The 21,642-nt window shown below is 36.0% G+C and overlaps 2 protein-coding genes across 2 annotated transcripts in view; one reads left to right on the top strand and one right to left on the bottom strand.

Annotated features, from left to right (window-relative positions):
- TMEM67 (transmembrane protein 67) overlaps positions 1 to 13,726 on the bottom strand; it is a 34,026-nt gene extending 20,300 nt beyond the window's left edge. The window contains exons 1-13 of the mRNA XM_032223221.1: positions 13,509 to 13,726; positions 11,089 to 11,177; positions 10,885 to 10,978; positions 9,914 to 10,013; positions 9,537 to 9,606; positions 8,841 to 8,915; positions 7,977 to 8,039; positions 6,907 to 7,061; positions 6,709 to 6,814; positions 5,558 to 5,644; positions 3,924 to 3,989; positions 1,467 to 1,626; positions 625 to 748 (exon numbers count right to left, since the gene is read on the bottom strand). Of these exons, the coding sequence (XP_032079112.1) occupies positions 625 to 748; positions 1,467 to 1,626; positions 3,924 to 3,989; positions 5,558 to 5,644; positions 6,709 to 6,814; positions 6,907 to 7,061; positions 7,977 to 8,039; positions 8,841 to 8,915; positions 9,537 to 9,606; positions 9,914 to 10,013; positions 10,885 to 10,978; positions 11,089 to 11,177; positions 13,509 to 13,683 (1,364 nt within the window). The 5' untranslated portion in view covers positions 13,684 to 13,726. The remainder of the gene's footprint in view (positions 1 to 624; positions 749 to 1,466; positions 1,627 to 3,923; positions 3,990 to 5,557; positions 5,645 to 6,708; positions 6,815 to 6,906; positions 7,062 to 7,976; positions 8,040 to 8,840; positions 8,916 to 9,536; positions 9,607 to 9,913; positions 10,014 to 10,884; positions 10,979 to 11,088; positions 11,178 to 13,508) is intronic.
- A 1,151-nt stretch (positions 13,727 to 14,877) lies between these two features.
- On the top strand, positions 14,878 to 20,734 carry RBM12B (RNA binding motif protein 12B). Its single transcript, XM_032222791.1, has 3 exons — positions 14,878 to 15,214; positions 17,747 to 17,787; positions 18,324 to 20,734. Exon 3 carries the CDS (start codon positions 18,352 to 18,354, stop codon positions 20,665 to 20,667), a length of 2,316 nt encoding a protein of 771 aa, XP_032078682.1. The 5' UTR covers positions 14,878 to 15,214; positions 17,747 to 17,787; positions 18,324 to 18,351; the 3' UTR covers positions 20,668 to 20,734.
- The last annotated feature ends 908 nt before the right edge of the window (positions 20,735 to 21,642 follow it).

The following is a 21,642-nucleotide window of genomic DNA, read 5'->3' as shown; positions in this document are numbered from 1 at the left end:
TGGGTTAGCAAAACTGCAATCTACTTGGCCAAACTTCCTGGCCATGGTGTAAGAAACACATTTCTGTTTGTATACATTCTTCTACAAAGTACAGATTATAAAATTAAGACAATACATTGGTCCTATGTCTCATCAACAGCACTTACTTTTATCAATGATTGATGGCTATAGTGTAGCAAGTCAAATATGAAATTAGCTTTGCTTTGCAGTCCAAGTATGTATCATAGCATTTTTAAAGCTACTTACCATTTCACTGTTTAAGGTAGCAAGTTCCCTCTTCAAGAGTAAAATTTGCCATAATGATTTCCTGAAATTTTCATTTAGGCTTATATTGTACATATAGGCAAAATATTTGTTTGGACTGAGGATGTAATTGTCAGCATGTGATGGAACATTTTTAATCTATGACCACACTTTATGTAGAAAGAGCAGGATAAATTCCAATGAATTCAACAGAGCTCCCATTTGAACAGATATGTGGGGGTTTTGATGGTTGGAGGGCACTGGGCCATCTTATTTTTCCCCCCTCACAGCAAACTAGTATGTTGGATCAAAGAGAATTCAAAATTGAATTTGGAAATTTACAACTGGGCAGCAACCTATTCAAACTTTATATAACCTTACCTTATTGCTATTTTACTGGCAATTCGGATTACTTTTGGCGGGCTTTCTAAGTCATTTTCTTGGCCACTTAAGGTATCCACCAATAATATACGCCGTGTCAAAAACCAGTTATTCACATTACTGCCTTTGAAAAACATGCAAAATTACAACTTTAGACAAAAGAAAACTTTTAGATAATTACTGAAAGAGAAGGAAAAATAAGGAAACTTGCATTATTTATCACTAATATAGAATAATGATAACAATGATATAAATCATGTTGAATAACTTTCAGTTGTTCCATATTATTAAATATATTTTAATATGTTTACTTTTAAAACTAAAATAACAACTGAAATTAGTTCAGGAACACATGTGTACTACTTTTCCTTCTCCCCTAGCATAGCTGCCCTAAGTTTATGATTCTGGTTTTAATTAACTATAGTTAACTTTATGTCCAAACCCTGATAATCTGTGGCTGGCCTTATAGTTTACTGAAAACAACTTAATTTCAAACAGTCATTTACAAACTAGTTTTTTCAATAACTTTGTTAAATTAATCATGGCGTAAGTATAAAGATTCAGTTAACTGAAACTGAATTAACACTTCTATCCTCCTATTGAGAGAGCTGCCTGAAAAGAGAAGGAATAGGGAGATTTAAGCCTCATTCTTGTTCATAATACCAAATTAGGGCTTTGTGTTTTATTCAAATGAGGCCATTGTGTATGAATGAGGGTTAGAGTGCCGAGTTACTGATAAATAGTAGCAATAATTTTGAACAACAAGACAATGAAATCATACATTTATTACATCTACTTTTTATCTATAGAATCACTGCGATAAATCAACAGAATATTCTTACCTTGGTTCACAAATATTTCATTATATTTAAGATTCACATTTAATACTGGCACAGCCCAAAGATAATGCTGTCCATCTTCTTCATCATGATATTTGAGGAATATATCATAAAATACTGGTTCAGCATAATCCTTTAAAATTTTGGCAACTGAAATTGTACACTGTATCAAAAGAGCAAATGAATGTGTAATGTATTTTTTTTTACTAACATCCAAGACAACTCAAAAATGGAAAACATTTTAAAGGAAAAATCTTTCCCCTTAAAACATGTACCATATTATTTTGAAGCAAACAGAATGACAAAACAAAGAGATAATACAAACGACTTCAAAAGTCTATATACAACTATAAAGTGCCCAGGCAGATTTTGCTGGGCATATTGAGTAGGACATGAGAGTAACAGCTTCCTTTTCACTATTTCCAGTACTTGGCAATTTAGAAGCATTCCATGTCCAAAAGTTATTGAGAACTTTATTCTCAATCAATTGGGCTTATTTTGATAAGGTGGACTCAATTACCAAGAGCCATCTTGCATTCCACAGCCTGATTCCCTGTAGAAAGAAGTCCCCTTTTCTGCCTATTTTGAATCTTCCTCTAATGACCTTAAATACATACCAATGTTATGAGAAAGAGAGAAAAGGCAGACTTTAAACTTAGAGTTCAGGGCCTTAATTATGTCCCTCATGTTTTTCCAGTAAATGAAGAATGGCCAAGCTGTTTAACTTTTCCGTATGGAAAAATTCAGGATGTACAATTTGCTAACAAAGCACTTTTCTGTCATAAACAGTGGATAGATGACAACAGCTTCACCCTCTTTACACTCACAATATTACCGTGTTTCCCCCAAAATAAGGTCTTATTTTCTTTTCACACATAAAGCACTTGGCCTTATTTTCGGGGAGGTCATATTATTTTGGGAGGTATAGGGGGCGGCAAGCGTGGTCACCTCATGGCTGCTGCTGTGTTGCAATATTTTTGGGGAGGGCTTATTTTCAGTGGAGGGCTTATTTTAGCACATGCGCTCAATAGCCCGATTGGGCTTATTATCCAGGGAGGTCTTATTTTCGGGGAAACAGGGTACATTTTATCAAAGTTTTTTTTTGTATCGTCAGAGAAGAATATTTATAGCTTGGGGTTGAAATGATGGTGTTCTCTGAGCTTGGTTGTTTTCTTGCAGACATTTCATTATCATGCACTGAAGATGTTACCTAATCTGGGTAATGAAACATCTGCAAGAAAACAACCAAGCTCAGAGAGCACTAAGGACACCTTATTTTTTGTAATCAAGGAACCCTTGATAATTTGCAAAACTTCAACAAAGAGGTTCCCCCAAGTCTCCTTCAATCTTCTCTTGGGAAGATTTATCCATTGGGAAAGGTAGTCTTTGTTTCTGCACTGTTTCTAATGCTACAGTAATGCTAACGAGATACCGCAAATGCAACTGTTCACAGCAATTCAAATATGATTTATATAACAGCATTATGATACATTTTTATGTTTAATGCCCCATCTAATGAGCTGTAGAACAGAATCATTAACATTTTCACTGAGTTAAATATCTTAAATATTTCAAAATGTGATAGTTAAAAAAATTAGTAGGTTTAGTATAGTGATGTTCCTCTTTCAGTATGTTAAGCAGTTCAGTATTTTATAGTTAAGTAAAAATATGAGGAAAAATAAAACAAAGAAAAAGAGAAAGGCATAGAATGATACAATTGCATACGTAGCAGGGTAATGTTAACATGTCTATGTTAATACTTTTTTTTTAAAAAAAGAATGTTGTTATTTGTGTTGGGTAAGTTTTACACTGACATGAGGATTAAAGTAAAAATTCAAAATAAATTTAATATGATTGAAATAAATATAAAAAAATAATTTAAAAAATAGAAAAATTGTCTATAAGGAAAAGCATTCAAGCAGCTACCATCTTTTATTCTCCCCCCTCTTTTTTCTCTAAGTATTACTTCAGTATTTTTATATTATGCCTTATACTTCCACAATCATTACTTATTTCTGTTTAAGATAATTTTAATTTTAAAAAAATCAACAGGACAACCCTCAAATTTAACACTGAATGAATTGCTGATGGTGTTTTTGAGTGCACTTTCAGGTAGTACTGATTTTTCATGCCTTGCTGATTCTGAAAAGCCCTTTTATTCTAATATATTTGGAATTCAGGCATGGCTTAAAAACCAATAACACCACCAAATTCTGAACTGCAAAATATGAGTATATTACCACTTCTTAGATAAATTATGTGATCTCCAAATGTAAACTACCAGACTATTTTCAGTTGTGTTAATGGTGTGACAATCCAGAAAGATCTTATTTTCGTCAGTCCATGTGAGAGCATGGAATTTTACACAAGAACAGCACAACAATTGGACATTATTTTCTTCTCTAGCCTTAATTAATGTGTATGTTATGAATCTTAAAAACAAAACAAAACTATGCTTACCTTTTGTTGGTAGGTTGTTCCAAACTTATAAGCAGCATTCAGCCTAATTAATGTGTCTGGACAAAGCTGTTTTTTAAAAAGAAAATATTTAGCATTCTTCATTATAATATGCTCAGGCTTTTAAACAAATTTTACATTTATTCCTTTTTTTAAAAAAAGGTAGAGGAGTTATGCTTACATGAAGACAAAATGCAGTCCTTATCACTTTGGATTTTTAATTGATATGAAGCACTACTGGTAATCTTTGACTTATGACCATAATTGAGCCTGTGACAAGTCATGACAGCCATCAAGAGGATCATAATGGGACTGCTCCCAATTTTATGACCTTTTTTTCCCAATGGCCATTAAACAGACACAGGATTGCAAAGCAAACAGATTATTTGCTATGGGGATTTTTTTGCTGGAAACTGGAAATAAACAAGCAAACCTTAAATGTAGGCCGGTTGCCAAGCTCCCAAATGCAGTTACATAATTGAATGTGTGTGGCTGTCAAAACTGTGTGTTTGGGTCATAAGTACCTTTTGTGGGGTTCATCATAAACCTGAATGGCCACTAAGCTTGTAAATTGAGCACTAATTGCACCAGGGATATCAAAGCTATCTTTATTGTAAAATTTCATTAACAGTTTGAAGGAATTTTTCTTTTCCTCTCCTTTTTACTCTCTGGAAAATTAGGAAGAGTCCCTTCTGAATTGCTTTCTATGCCCTGAATCTTCTGAATTCTGGGATATCTTTTACATGATGGTTCCCACTCTGCAGCTCTTCCTCTTATCTCCCAAGGTCATTTCCACATACCATTATTGGTAATCCTCAACTTAAAACCATTTGTTTAATGACTGTTTGACCTTATGACAGTGCTGAAAAAAAGTGACTTATGACCGGTTCTCACACCTTTTACCACAACAGCATTCCTGTAGTCATGCTGGAAAATTCGAGGAAATTCAAGGAAACTTCGAGTCAAAATTCAAGGATTGGCAACAGGTAATATATTTAGGATGGTTTTAGCACCCTGGGGTCACGGACCATTTGCAACCTTCTCAGGGGGCTGCTAACAAGCAAAGCCAATGGGGAAAGCCAAATTCACTTAACAATAATGTGTTTGGTTTAATGACCACAGCAAAAAAATCATAAAATCAGATGCAGCTTACTTAATGACAACTGAGTGACAGAAGTTCTGGTCCCATTTGTAGTCATAGGTTGAGAACTACCTGTACAGTATCCTACCAATGATTTCAGAAAGCTACACAAAGCTAGGCCTCCACACACTTCATATTTTGAGTCTATGCTGATGGGACTCAAAATGCAAACATGTGGATTCATAATTAGAAATGTAGCAATAATGTCACTGTCTCCATGGAACTACTTCTGGGACTAGAATAGACTAAAACCGATTCTTCCCCATCCTACTTCTTGGACATCCCTGTATCTGCTTGGCACGCATGATGATGGGAGAAGGAAAGCAAAGGGAAATTCACTTACATAACATTACATCTAGTCTTGTTTAAATTCATTCAAGGCCTTTTTTTTAACCATGACAAATTTGTTCTACTAGATTTCAATAGAAAAGTTTGACTAAATCTGATCATATATTCCTAACTCAAATTAATACAAGGTGATGTGCTCTTCCCTTACCTGTAAAAGACCATCTTCTAAAGGTTGCCATTTCAGAAAATTTCCCATTGCATCGTATGAAGCTGCAATAAAATTTAATTTTACATCCTGTAAAAAAAAAGGTGCTTTCAAGATCTAGATTATTGCATTTTAGGCACATCTTTTACACAAGATCAAAAAGAAAATCAGAATGTTATTAATATTTCATGTTGTGATTTACAACTGTATAAGAAAAGCTATCATAAGAATTAAGTACTAATTATAAATCCCTACCACTCCACTTACTTACCATATGGAAACATTATCATGGAGAGGCAATCGTTACTCCCTTATTCTAAAAATATGAAAAGGAGTAATGGCCATAATTTTAATATAAAGAAGTGTTACAACTTACCAATGTAGACCTGCAACTATAAGATAGAACTCTCTCAGCAAAACAGATAACATGGGGATATATTAACTTTTAGATCTTAATTAAATGCATGATTATTCATATTGTATAATGTGCATATATATTATTATCAATTAATGTGTGCCTATCATAAGTACGCTTGAAAATTCTCCCTCTTGCCTAAAATGTTTCCAAGAAAAAAAGTCTAAATTCAACAATAAAACTTCACAGATGTTTATGTGAAGTAAATAAAATTAGTATATGAAAAATTAAATCCTATTAAATAAGCTGTTTTGACCCAGCATAGGTGCTTATTTCTCCTTCAAATAATGAATACCTGAAAATAAAAACATCTTGGTCATTTCAACTTATATGAAGAGCTCCAATATAACTGTAAAACATATATTTTTAACGGTCTATTTTTAAGGTACATATTCAAAAGTAGTCTATACCAGCGGCCCCCAACCTTTTGGGCACCAGGGACTGGTTCTGTGGAGAGAAGTTTTCCCTTGGACTGGACGGGGGCATGGTTTTGTGTGTTGCCTGCATCCTGTGGATGGGGTTCATTTGTTTGTGCAGCCTGATTTTTGGTATGCAGCAGACCGGTGCCAATCCACAGACCAGGGACTGGAAACCCCTGGTTTATACTACAATAAATGACAGATCCTCAAGAAATGAACTAATACATTAAAGTAGACCTCTGGATAAATTAAGCATTACAAAACCACATCAGGGACAAGTCTACATTGAGAAAAAAGAGTTTTTACTGCAGGGAACCTACCTCTTTTTCTTTAAAAGTGAAGCTAGTAGGAAACTCTGTTCCATCAAGAACCTGGGATGCTAAGCCTGGTTGGTCACCATAGAATAGCCATGGAAGAGACTCTCTCCTGCAAACAATTATTCAGGGTTTACTGCAACCTACCTATGACAAAAGCATATAGTGTACAATTCAAAGAGATGACTGACAAAGACAACCTACCAAAATGATATTGAATGAACAGTGCCAAGTCCAACCGTGTTTGCAAACACATATTGAAACAAACCACATGCATCAGGAGTGGCAGAGCTCAAACTGTTCATGTTCATAACACACATATTCCCCAAGGCTTGGCAAGATGTAAGATTGGAATATAACTGAAAGAAAATAAGCCAACAATTATGAGTAGGGTGTAAATTATATAAAAGATTTAAAAAGAAAGCCACGTGAATTCTGTGAATTAAAGAAAACAAATGGGTTGTTTTCTAACATTATGTGCCATACAGTTAGCCCCTGACTTACAATCCAACCGATAACAGAATTTCTGTCGCTAAGCAATGTGGCTGTAAAGCAATGTGACCGCATTGTTATTGAGGGCAATCCCTGCCATCCCAGTTGCTGCAATTGGCCATGTGACCCCAGGGTGCTGAAACCATCAACTCAATTCAATGGTTGTTAGGTGAGTTTGTTACAACCGTCAGTGGGGAAGCTAGCGGAAAGTTCCAGGTGGCTTGTAAGCAAGTTAGCAGGCAGGTAAGAGGTTGCTACAGGGTAGGGTAGGGTCGAAGGGGGTGCATGTCAATGGAAGAGAGATGTGAAGAGATTTGGAGAGGGTGCACGAGAGGTGCAACGAGGTTTGGGGGTGTGCATGAGGGTGCAAGGCAGGTATGGAGGGTACAGAGGATGTGTGAGTGGCCAGCACAATGTGAGCTCAAGGGCTCTGAGGGAGGGTGCGTGGGTGAAGATGACTTAGCTCAGCAACTTGTGCCCATTCCTGCTGGCTTCCCCACTGACATTCTGGGGAAACTGGCATGGAAGGTTGAAAATGGCTATCATATGATTACAGGGCATTGTAACTGGTCCTAAGTGTAAGCCTCTTGTCAAGGGCTCAGATTGTGATCACATGATCACAGGGATGCTGGGATGTGACATTACACTTAAGGACTGCGTTGATTAGAGATGGAAATTCTGGTCCCAACTGCTACTATAACTTAAGAACTGTATAAAGTATACATGGATTAGAAATACTTAGCAATAATTTTGATCAAAGAGAAAATTAACTTAATACATACCCAGCAAGCAGCTGCTGATGCTTGAAGATGTTTATAAAACCATTCTGATCTTAATGTGATGCCCTAGAAATGGAATGGTTCAAACTGTTACATGTTTGTTGTTGTTTTAACTATTTAGTCATGTCCGACTCTTGGTGACTGTATAGGCCATTGCTCCCCGTGATGCCCTGTCAACAGCAGCTTCTTTCAGTTGTTAGCTGTTCATCTTTGTATCAGTTTTACATGCTGATCAAGCCAGCATATTCTTTGCATGCCCTTTCTTCTTGTTCCACTAACCATTCCTAGCATCACTGACTTCTCTAATGAATTTGCATGCATGTTAAAGGTATCTTACTATAATTCTACAAATATCTGCTCATGAGTCAGTTCCAGATATAAGCAAAAGATTACACTCTCATGACTTTTTCCTTCAAAGAATCAGCAACATTTGATGGTAACCAAAATTAAATTTAATAGTGGTTTTCAAATACCTAAAAGCCTAACAAGACTTTGGATACAGATTTATAAAGACAACTTCTGAATGAACGTCATAGGAATTTACAGTATCGGGTTTCTTACATAAGAAAATTCATTAGTAAAATCAAGTCTGTTGGTGGATTTTCATTCCCTAGATGCATTCAAATGGAGGTTGGAAAGATATGACACCGATGTTTTGACAAAGATTTCTGCACTGTTGGATTACATGGTCAAGTAGCTTCTTTTGACTTTTGTGACTGTGGTTAATATTAAACTTAGCTTTTATGTTAATATACTGCGGGTAAAAATAATGTATTTATGTAATTGTAGGAGCTTAAAATCAACAATTCTTTTATGTCCCGACTCCAATGCTTTTATAAATTGTATAAAAATGTGACTATAACTTACTAGTTTTCCAAATCGAACAGTTGTAATTCCCTTTGGAGGGAAATTTCCAGTGCTTGAGAAACATAAACCTCCTGTCTGAAATTGAAAATAAATAAATCTTGTCATGAACATATATATTTTAAAGGTAGAGGTCTTATCCTAGAGAAGCCCTTCTAAAAATAAGAAAGTTTCTTTTATATTGAAGATCCAATAATAGATGCAGCTCAGACAGACAGCCACTTGAATTTCAGTAATTCACCATTTATGTGAGTGTCCTATCCTATCTCCCATTCAAAGCAGCATGAGGAAAGAGTTTTGGAGGATATGTATGTCTCACTTTAGTGAACATTCCACTGATATCTAGATTTAGTACAGCAGCCCAATTCAGATTTAGACATGCAAAACCGAACTCCCACCCCTTCCACCACAGTCCCATGTATGTCCTGCAAAAACTCCAACAAATGGGGAATGTTATATGGAATGGGTGGAAGCTGCAGTAGAGTTGCTGCACTACAAATGGACTGGACCTGAAAGATAAATGGTTCTTCCACATGATTCTAGAAGAAACGGTGAAAAATAAATGCAAGCAGCTTATGTGAACAGCCTCAATATTCAATACAAAGAACTATGATTACTTATTAAATGTATACCCCTCCTTGGTGCCCAAAGAACATTGAAAGCAGCTGTTTTTTATTATCTGTTGTTTGTTATACTTACTAAAATGTTTGGCTCAGAACAGCTACATGATTTGTTAACACTGATGAACGTTGGTTGACATCTTTTGCACCTACAAAAAATAAAATGAAATGTGGAGAATGTACATAGAGTTTAACATTACATAATCTTAAATAAAGGATATAATGGTTCTTAGGTTAATAAGCAACATGAATATACAGTATCTCCCAGTATCATGGCAAAGTTATGTACTGCACTAGACTTAAATCAATGTTGAAAAGTCAGCCTGCAAATAGGGTTGAATTTACATTTGGCAAACATCAGTTTTATTTCAATTTTGCAAATTTAATGAGAATAAATAAGAAAAGCCAATGTTGTTTCCTAATTTAATATACATCTTATGTAAATAATATACTTACATGTTATTTAATGTGTTTGCAATTGAAAACGACTCTTCCTTTCCATCACACTGAACACATAATGCAGCTTTCAGTAGTGAACCATTAATATTTCTTTCCACTTAAAAAAGTACAAGAATATTAGTAATAATATTACTATAGATAGAATATTATACTTAAATATAATGGGTAATGTATGAATACAATGTATATTTAAAATGTATTTTTAAAAATAGCAAATCCAGAAAATTCAGTTGATATACGACTCCCAATTTGGAGATCTCAGTCATGATCTTTCCAGGAATTACCCTGAATAATGAAAAATTAACTGTGCAAATATGGAAGTGCTTTTCATTCATGTGTGATCACTTATTTCCACCAGGTATTTTATAGGAAAAATCAGCTTGCATGTTTTAAAAGTAAACTTTATATTTAATTATGTAACAACAAAACTATGTTGTAAGTCTCTCGCAACACTATTCTCTGTTGCAACTTTCATCAAAGAGAAAAATGATATCATAATCTAACTTGCTGCAAGAGTATAAATTCAGAGGAAGAACATATTTTCAGAGAACAGATTTTATTTTCAATTTGGGAAAATAAAAGAGCTCAGGAAAAGATCCTGAAAACCATCCAATTAAAGATACTGACAGCTTGTGTAACACAGCAGGTTTGCTTTGCTGTAAAACTATCAGTGATTTCCAAACGTGATGTTTTATTTTAGCAAAGAAGAAAATAGCCATTAAAAATTAAATTCAATTATTATTTGGAATAGTGGATCTGAAAAAAAACATGCATGGTTTTATTTTTAAAATTCAAATTGGAAATATATAATTATATCCCTTTTGTTCTTGGAATATAAATAAAACTTCACAATTTTTCATCTGTTCACTGAACTAAAATGTTAAAATGTACCTCACATATATTTTTCTACATAAATTTACCTGGAAATATAAAAATATAAACATAAAATAATTTTCTAAAATTCTTACCTAGAATCTCATTATTAGCGCATATACATTTTCCTTCTATAGTTAAACCACTAGGACAAATAATGCAGTCCCATCCGTCTTGAGTAACTCCATTCTACATAAAAGATTAAATTTATTTAAAACTCACTTTAAAGCTTGTAATGTAAGAAAAACAATTTTTTTCTACCTACTTTTTCTAACAGAAATATTTTAGGTTGATTTTACCATGGTTTCTGGACATTTTTCACACATAATAGATGTTCCATCTTTATCAAAAACTTTTTTGAATCCTGGAAGACAATCACACGATGTACCTGAAAAATACACAATATCTTGTTGTGTTAACTGCTTCAAATTAAAATATTTGGTTTAATAAGGATATGACTGAAAGAGATCTCTCAAATTTCTCTATGTTGCCTTCAAAAGTTTTTAAGGAACCTTACAACAATTACGGTGGGTTTTCTGGTTAACGATGTATTGTGGAAAAATATGAGGAAAAATCATAATGATAGCTTTACTAGTATTCCAAGCCAATAAGATATATTCAATTATCAAGGTAGTCCTTGACTCACATTTAGTGACCGTTTAAAGTTATAACAGCAATGAAAAAAGTGACTTATGACCATTTTTCACCTCTATGATCGTTGTAGTATCCCCCTGGTCATGTGATCAAAAATTGGATGCTTGGCAACTAGTTCATATTTATGATAAGCTTTTGCGATCCTTCTAACAAGTAAAGTCAATGCGGAAGCCACTTAACAACCGTGTTATTACTTAACAACTGCAATGATTCACTTAACAACTGACAAGAAATGTAAAATGGGACAAAACACATTTAACAAATGTCTTGCTAAGCAACTTAATTGTTTGGCTCAGTTGTGGTCATAGGTTGAGGACTATCTGCATTTGAAAGACTCTCTAAAAGTTCTCTGTCCAGTGCACTCTTTTTTATGTTTATTATTATTTCTGTTTTCATTGGTTTTAAATATTTTATGTTCATTGCCCAAAGAAGCAATTAAGACGTGGATGACTATATAAATTAAAGAAATAAATAGCAATCATTTTTCTAAAGTAATCTTCATTTTTCCTGATAGCATATTGGTTTGAGAGTAGGTATTCTATAGCAGGTTCCAATACAAGAGTCAAACCTGAAAAAAGAGGCAATCCCAAAAATTCAGAGAGAACTGATAGTGTCAGATTTTGAAATGTTCTTAACAAGGTGCCTTTAGTGGATTTCCACTGTCCTTCACTACTAGTGGGAATCCATTGATATTGAGATGAATCAATAGATGGAAAGGGGATTAAGTTTCTTCCCTTCTACCCAGATGCCACATTTATTTCCCAAAGAACGAATCTACAGTTTAATAGCAATTAGGAGAAGTTGCTTTCCTTTTTCTTCCAAATATAATGCTCAAGATTAATGGAAGATTGGACTTAAATGTAAGAATGTGCCAATGTAAATATATACATGTAATGTTTCCACCCACCCATCTGCAATCTCCAGAGCTAAATAAAGTTACCTGGCCACCATCCAGAGAGAAAGTGAGTCAAGATGGTTCTACATAGATAATGAAACTTTCACTTAGTTCTCATTGTTCTTTATGTATTACCACAATTTCAGCCTCTGAATGGCATAATAGTTGGCATTTGCCCAATAACCCCAGCATTTAGTATTTCTCTGTCTGGACAGAGAATGACTGTACAATCACAATCATTTCATGTACATATGGAAACGTATGACTAGTTTTTCTTCTTCTTCCCAATTACTTGTGTAAGAATTATTCTCTATATTATTCATGTTGTCCTGTATTTTCTATTATGGATTGCACCAGAAGAGGCTAAACCAATTTTGTTGTATATATGATGTACAATGACAATGTTGTTGTTATTGTTATTATATAATTTATTCATTAAACATGAAACTCAGTCAACTGAACATTCAAAAAAGTATCACAAATACCATTGACTGGTGCTAATGGTTGATACTGGTTGCTGCCACTGTCCTAGGTATCAACCAGGTACTTTCACTGTCCTAGGTATCAACCAGGTATTTTCTTAAGATGTACGATGCTCCAAGTAGCAGAGTGTTTTGCAGTTCCACTGATGTTATTGCAGGAAGCTGCAATTTCTTGATGTGTTTTATAAAATTCTTGGACATGGTACCAAGTGCCCCGATGACAATGGGTATCATAATAATAATAATAATCACAAAAGATCTTGCTCCAGCAAAATATATGGCACCTGTTGACTGCTTCTATTTATTCACACACCCTCAGCATGAAACAAGAACTGGAGAACATCAGGCTTGATGTTCCTATTATCCAGGGGGTTGTCCTTTTATTAACAAACAAATCATTTGCTTGTTAATATACACATTTTGAAGCAATTTCACCATCTTGCTTACTGGAGGTGATCCAATGACAAGGAGCAGCATCTTCCTGATTTGCTCATTAGTTACACAATGACCAAAAGATGCTAGGTGATCAAGCACCACTATTAGTCATCTGCTCTTTCGGGAAAATAAATGTACATGCAATTCTACATTCACTTGTGTTCAAGAAGGTCCACTGAATTCAGTGCAACTTCTGAACGGACCTTTTAAAAAACTCCACCCTCCATCAGGCTGAACCTTCAGGTAGTCTCACCCTGAGCGCTTTGCTTCTGGAACTCCCCACAAGGTCTGCAGTCTAAGCTGGCGATGTCGAAGTACTGAGCCCCAGTGCAGCTCTGTGGGTCGCGCAAGGGGAGAAAGAAGCCGCGTCCCGCGCTCAACGGGAGCATCAACAGCATCGCGGCCAGCCACCACCGCAGCGTCGCCATGGCTACTCAAGCTTCGAGCCCACCCAACCCATCGAGAACTCCCTGGTTGGAAAGGCGGGTTTGAACTACAACTACGGAGCGGCAAGAGGGTTAAAAACAAAGAATCGCAGGAGTACATTTTCTCAGTCTCTATTATCCCGTAAAAGTATCGAGAGGTCCTGCGGCTCATTCAACGAAAGGCGGATGAGGTTCAATTTTAGATGGAATCCTTGCAACTGAAGATTACATTTCAATCATTTGATAAGTGAATAGCAGCCCATGAAAGCAGTCATAATCTGCACTTCTTCCCCCATGTTATTATTTTTGTTGAATTAAAACAAAATACTGCATTAAAAAAACACTATGAGAGTGGAGTGAGTATATTATTTTATTACATTATGGGATCTCAAATAAAAAAGACCCATTGTCAACATCACTTATACAGATGATGTATTAGGATATCATTGTTATGATTAAATGGATTTTATTAAATTTAGCTTTCATTTTCACAGCTTTTTTGGTGAAATAATTTTTGAACAGTAGTTTTAAATACTTCTATGTAAGGGATTATATGTACTTATTAAGTACTTAGCAGTGTTTTACAGTAACACATTTTGCAGGGAATGATTTTGAATCCATTTCTTAGGCTGCTGCAACCGGCAAAATCAACAAAATCGATTTGCATACTTTAAAAAATGTATTTTAAAAATTATAAAAGTGCTTACTGTAATATTATAAATAAATTTTAATATAAAGTTATTTTCTAATAGCTGGAAAAATAACCGCACACTTGGACACTGAAACCTCCAGATGAGTTGAATTCCCTTATAACCATTCATTTCATAACCGTTCAAAGTTACAATGACACTGAAAAAAGTTACACTTGTATAAATAGCTTGTATAAATTTAAAAAAAATCTTAGTTTGCACTTAAGAAAACTCTAGGAAGCCAAATGGACTTAATATTATGCTAAATTTCCGAGTCCCGTGCAAAACGCTGTTCTACACGCCATCCGATTGTTAACAAAATTTGCAATCTTTCACTCTTCTCTCCTTTTGTCTCCTTTACAAAACTTTTTTTTTAACACGTGAAAAAAATTTGCACTAGCGGCCATCGGAAGCGGTTAGACACGTCGCATGAACGACCAAACTTTGAGCTTCCGGGTTACGGCGCGTGCGCTTTTTAAAGTACCGTTCTGAGGCTGCGCGCGGAAACTCGCGCTCAATGGCTTTGCTGAGGTGGGACGCGGGCAGCTAGAGCGGAAGCGCGGCTGCCATTTTGTATATTGCGGACAAGTCTTTTCTCGCTTCGGGAGGTCGAAGCGGGGGGAGGGTGCACCGTAGTTTTTGAGACTGCGAGACGCCCGCAGCCGCTTTCCTGACGGACGCCTGGAAAGATTGCCACCCCCGAGTGCAGAGGGGGAAGAGGCCGCGACGTTTTTGCCTCATAACTTGTTAAAAGGAAGCGCGGGCTTCTCTTTTTTTTTTCCCCCTCCGCGGGAAATTACGGAGCTGAGGCTCTTCCGAGGCCTCATTCGACTCCCAGGGGCCTGGTTAGTAAAAACGAAAGGCGGGCGGGGTGATTCTTAACGGGTGTCCGTATTGTGTGTGTATGTGTTTGAGGAGTTGCTGGCATTCGACGGGAGCGTCTAAAGCCGCACTTTGCAACCCGTGTTCTCGTCGCGCTCTAAGCTGAGAGGCCGACTGAGGCCGGGAGGTGGTAATGCGTAAATAAGCGTGGGGGAAAAAAGGTGGAAAAATGCGTTTGGGCTCTGCCGAGGCGTTTGCTGTTTGGTGTCTTTGATAAAATATGAGGCGTTTAAAACAATTCGCCGGAAGCGAAGGCTTTCCCTTGTTTAGGACGGGGATGGAAAGAAAGAATGACTGGTGTGCTTGGAAAATGGTCGCCCTGGTTCTGCGTCGGAAGGTTGTTTCAGGATGGAACACGTTACGGAAGGCCTCTTAACTCTTGTGGTTTCGTTCTCTGGTTTAATGGCGCTTTCACGTGGGATCACTCCGAAAGTTTTCCCGAGGAAGGGCGTTGGATGATACTAGAAAACTGAATTTGTATAAAGACGCTGTACAAGATGAAAGTCCGGAGTCACAGCTTCTTCCACCGGCAGATTTCCATCACGATGTGCATTTCAGATTTCATCTTAGTCAACATATCCAACATATCTTGGAAAGGAATGGGTATTGATAATTGCTAGCGAGAAGACATGCTTTTTTCATCCCACCTGGTCTTTGTGCAATGTATTTTTCTACCAGGATTACAATCACGGGAGCCATGCCTCATAATCCAGAGCTCTGCTACATCTGCATTCTAAGAAGAAAAAAATCTTTGCAACTACCTTTCTGGGAAAAGAGTTCAAACAGGCACTACTCCAGCAGTAGTCATTGAATAGATAGGAATGAATGCTCCTGTTTTAAGAGGAATCAATGCTTGTTTGCTCAAATTCACATATGGATTACACAAGAATAAAATGCAGAGGGTATATTTTAACTGCAAAAACAAATAAACCATTTCTTCTGATATCCTCCTCCTGTATGGAATTGTATAATAACTGGTCCATAGAGGGCTGGAAGTAGTTTGGGGTTTTTTTTTTGGCATGTGGTTAGCTACCATAGTATTCAGTTGGCCTTTAGAAGGTGTTTTAAAGCTTACTAACGGGGTCCCATTGTATCTGCTCAGAAATTAGTGCTGAATTACTGAAGTCCTTGTTTGATATGTTTTTCCTCCTCATTACTCCTTGTGTTTTGGTTTACTTGATAATCAGGAATTGAAATTTTAATAATTGTTAATTTTACTTCAGTTGGAATTTTTCATTGCTCAGTAGACCTTTTGGAAATAAAGGACAGGATATAATGCTATCAATCTTTCTTTGTTAGATTTAGTTTATTATTCATTTGTGTTCAAGGGAAACATTGAGCTGGCAATAATGTTAGTAACAGTTGTAGCTGGCTAGGTAACATTGCATGAAAGCTATTAATTGTTGATGTTAGCTTTTAGTTATTCATGTCCCTAGATTAGTTGCCATTGTTTTCAGTGAAATTTAGAAACTTACTTATGGATTGGACTTTACAAATTATGTAAGGTCTTTAAAAGGAAAGATGGATGTGCCATAGTTTTGTAGGATGTGGAGAAAGTTTGGTTCTAAGCTTAATGACAGATATGAATGATTAGTATATGTTTACAGTCTTAAAACTTTGTACATCTGATATATGATTTGGGTTCTGGTATTAATATTCTATTAATAGAATATTAAATTGAACATATTTCCTTCCATGTATTTGGTATTGTAATAGATCTTTGATACTGAAACTGCAGTACTGTGTACATTTGTAAATGGAGTTCGATAGGCTTAGTGGGACCTTACCTCTCTAAGGTTTTATAGGTTTGTACTGTACTTTTTTGTTATTTCCTTTTTTTGGAACTTGTGAAATATGGATATTACAAGTGCTAAATAAATCTATTGCTGCATATAGTCATCACATGTGTACTTCTACCTTTGCAAGGTACTTATCAAAGTTATTCTAACATACTGGATTTCTCTGGATTCATATTGGCACGGCAACAATTATGGGGAAATTGGTATAACATCAATATGTTTTCCTGGAATTTCTGAAGTTGGATTTTCATTAATTTGTTCATTTATTCAATTTTTGATGAACGTTCTGCTGTTTTTTTTCCAAAAAAGAAAAAGCATGTTAGAAGAACTGGACACTTTTTATGTGGAACTTTCAAGGACTGAGGACATTGAGGAAAAGGATATTTTTTAATCAATTTTTTTACCTGTATCAAAATTTTGAAGATCAATCTCACATCACTGTTTCTGACATCAATTTAAGTAGAGAGCATAATGAACCTCTCTCAAAACATGTAAAAAACAAGATACACAATTGAAATTCACAAAACCTGGTTTTTTGATACGTCTCGGGAATAGGAAAGGAATGGAACAACTTGCTACTTTTTATTTCTTACTCGGTTGTTAATGTTCACCATGGTTCTGGATATCCCACTGAATGTGGCTTAAAATGTAAATCTGCTTCTTGGCCATTAATTTTGTTTCATTTTCTTTCCACAGTTGATTTCACAGCCTTTATCAGGCCTTCCAACAAGAACCAGGTAAGCTTCTGAAAGCTTGATATTTGTATTGTCAGATTTGATGGCTTTTTTCCCAAGCTGATGACTGCAAAGGAAGATGTGCAGTTGGCTGTCTAATCATAGGAAAGAATAAACATGGAGAAAAAGTTACTGAATTTAATTCTTTATGAGATGAGCCAGCCTGACAGAAAATGCTTAAATATTATTGCTTGGAAGTGATATGACATCTTTTTTATCAAAGTAATTCAGGATGTCAGATAATGGAAAACAAGGTGTTTTCTTTTACTGGATTTTATAAGATGCTGTGAAAGCTTTGATAGCTTTCATCATAGATTGACATTGGTGCTTTTATGATTGAGATTATTATGGAAACTACACTTATTTCAGACTGGCCAGTGTTTATAAACATTCAGATTAAATTAGGTTGTATGATTTGAAATGTAGGCATTCTTTCAATAATGGCAGGATTTTTGTTTTGTTTTAAGTGGTGTAGCGTAGGCCTAGTATTCTTCCAGTATACTAAAGGCTTGTTACCATGTATGCCTTTTTGTCCACAGGTGATTATTGCTGTGGGTTGAGCTCAAAATGGCTGTAGTCATCCGTTTACAGGGACTTCCTCTTGTTGCGGGTTCTGCAGATATTCGTCGTTTCTGCTCAGGATTGAATATTCCTGATGGAGGTGTACATATTATTGGAGGAGAAAAGGGGGAAGCTTTTATTATATTTGCAACAGATGAAGATGCCAGACAAGCAATGAGCTATTCAGGAGGATTTATCAAGGATTCACGTATACAGTTCTTTCTTAGTAGCAAGACAGAAATGCAGAACATAATAGAAATTAACAGGAAAAGATTTGATCGTGGTGGAAGAGGAGGAGGAGGACCTAGGCGGACAGGTCCTAATAATTCCGGAACTTCTGATGTTGGAAACCTTTCAAATATAGCTCAAGTCATTAAAAAGGGAATTGGTAAATCTAGCCATGATCCCAGAATTCCTTTTGAGGATGAGTTTCATTCTAGTGGCTCTCGAAACAGTAATATAAATATTTCAAAATCGAATTTTAACCAGCCTAAGACAGAAGAATCTAAAAATGATAGGTTATTTTTATTCATACGTGGTATGCCTTATTCTTCAACAGAAGACGATGTGTTCAATTTCTTCTCTGGATTACAAGTGGAGAAGGCAATTCTGTTAAAATCCAATGGTCGATTCAATGGAGATGGTTTGGTCAAATTTACAACATTAAGTGATGCCATGAAAGGACTGCAGCGGGATAGGAATTATATGGGTTCACGGTTTATAGAAGTACGTCCCTCCAGTGAAGGTACATGGCTTAGGCATGGTGGTAGGATAGAAGAGGAGACAGATAATTCTTTCCACTTTCAACATGATTTGAATAAAGGACAATATTTTTCAAACACAGAACATCCAAAAAATGAGCCAGGCTATTTGTCTTCAAGAAAACGTACCCGATCCAGAACTCCACCACGTAGAGTAGTATCACAGGTTAATTCAAGGTCTCCTTCATGGAGGATTACAGAAAGCAGCTATTCAAAATCTCCTTCACAAACGGTTACGACATATGCTTTTTCAAGATCTCCTCAGAGAGATATGGCACACACTGGTTCAAGGAGGGTCACAGCACGCAATGGTTCAAAGTCACCACCACGGAGGGTTGTGGAACCTATGCATTCACATTCTCCAAGGAGGATCACAGCAAGTACTCGTTCAAGGTCTCCAAGGAGGGTTAAAACCCACTCTGGTTCACCTTTCTCTACTCAAAGCCAGTCCCATTCATCCCAAAGCAAGGCACGTTACTTATATCTTAAAAATCTGTCGTCTGCTGTTGTAAAGAGGGACTTGCGGATGTTCTTTAAGGAGGTACCTTTAGTGAACAATGACATTACTTTTATAAAATCTGAGGATAATGAGGCAAGAAGCAAGGATGCAGTTATTATACTCCGATCAGAAGAAGCATATACAGCAGCTCTGAATTATCACAAGCTTGATCTTTTTGAACGACAAGTTTACATTTTCCCTATTTCCAAAACAAGAGTGCTAGAATTAATTGGATCTTCTGAAGTTAAAAGATTATCAGAAGGAAATCGCCATGTAAAGGATAAAAATAATCAAGATGGCTATCTTGGCTCAAAGACATGTGTGTATGTAAGAAATTTTCCATTTGATGTGACAAATGTTGAAGTACAAAAATTCTTTGCAGGATTTAACATTGATGACAATGACATTTATTTGCTTTATGATGACAAAGGAGTTGGACTGGGAGAAGCACTAGTTAAATTCAAGACAGAAAACCAGGCCCGAAGAGCTGAAAGCTTAAATCGACGATGCTTTTTGGGGACAGAGGTACTCTTAAGATGTATACCCGAGGAGCAAATGCAAGAGTTTGGTATAAATATTTCCTCAGCATCTAATGAAAAGATACAAGGGCATCACCATAGTCGCGAAAGAGATGAAAATTTTTACTCTGTTGATTCACAAAGACCTTCTATGCAGGAAGGTGACTATAGAAGCCTGTCTGATGATTTTATCTGCTCATCTGATAGAGGTCCTTCCCAATTTGAAGAACTTGGTGATGGTATTCCTGAAAATTTTTCTGATAGGCACTTTGTGTCCGATTCTAACTTTGGTGGTGGCTCAGATCCTGTAACACTGATCAAATTAAAAAATATCCCATTTCGGGCTTCTCCTAATGAAATTCTGGATTTTTTCCATGGCTATAAAATTATACCAGAATCTCTTTCTGTTCAGCACAATGAATATGGAATGTTTTCTGGTGAAGCAGTCATTGCTCTAATAAATTACAAAGAGGCAGAGGCTGCTATTAATGAACTGAATGATAGGCCAATTGGGCAGCGCAAAGTTAGATTAACCTTGGTATAGATGAAAATGTGGTAGAATAAATATACAGTATTATTTCATTATAATTCACAATTTTTTACTTGGAAAATGAAGAAACCCTCAAAGGTTAATCATTATAAAGCATTGTTAAATTTTTAAATTGCAGCATTTTAATTGATTTTTTTAAAAAATGGCTCAACCTCAAAGTTCTGCCAAGTTATCTTTAAAATATGCATAGCTGAATTATGAAAGTTGACATGTATTTCATCCCTCTGCTACATGTATATTTGCAGTTTATCTAAATATGGTTTGATGTAAAACATTGTATTTTCAGAGTTGTTCAAAAGCATAAGTTGTGTCATCTTTGTATATATTAAATCCATAGGATTCTTGTCCATTGTTAATTCTCAGTGATAGCTTGAATGGTTTTGTTATCGTCAGCCCAGCCTTTCTTTTAAAATAAAAGTACATGCACTGAAATATGTGGATGGGTCATTGATGCTTTGCTTATTCATAGCAGTAATATCTTGCAATTCTAATAAAAATAAGTTTTATATTTGCCATATGTGAACATAGATAATTTTATAAATTAAGTTTTATAGGAACAGGCACAATTTTAAAATATTGCATACCATAGCCTAGGGAATGCAACTTGTTGTGTTATCTGTATACCCCTACAATTTGGTTTCATGTGTAGATTTTGTATTAATTTGGCAATAGTATCCTTGGGTAGCATACTATACTATATAGCAGTGATGGGGAACCTATGGCAGGTGTGCCACAGGTGGCACACACAGCCATTTGTCTGGGCATGTGAGACACTGCCCTGTCAGCTGGCCAACGCGCATACACGTGCTGGCCAGCTGAGTTTACCTTTTTAAAGCCATTTTTCACCCTCCCTAGGCTCGAGGCTTTATAGGAGCCTGGGGAGGGCGAAAAAAGCCTCCCCCGCCCCTCTGGAGGCTTCATGAGCTCCCCTGAAGCCTCCGGAGCGCAAAAAACCTGGCCCTACGGCAA

Source organism: Thamnophis elegans, chromosome 8 (genome assembly GCF_009769535.1).
Source record: "Thamnophis elegans isolate rThaEle1 chromosome 8, rThaEle1.pri, whole genome shotgun sequence".
Lineage (NCBI taxonomy): Eukaryota > Metazoa > Chordata > Lepidosauria > Squamata > Colubridae > Thamnophis > Thamnophis elegans.
The sequence above is the reverse complement of the archived record's forward strand: the minus strand, read 5'-3'. Positions and strand labels throughout refer to the sequence as shown.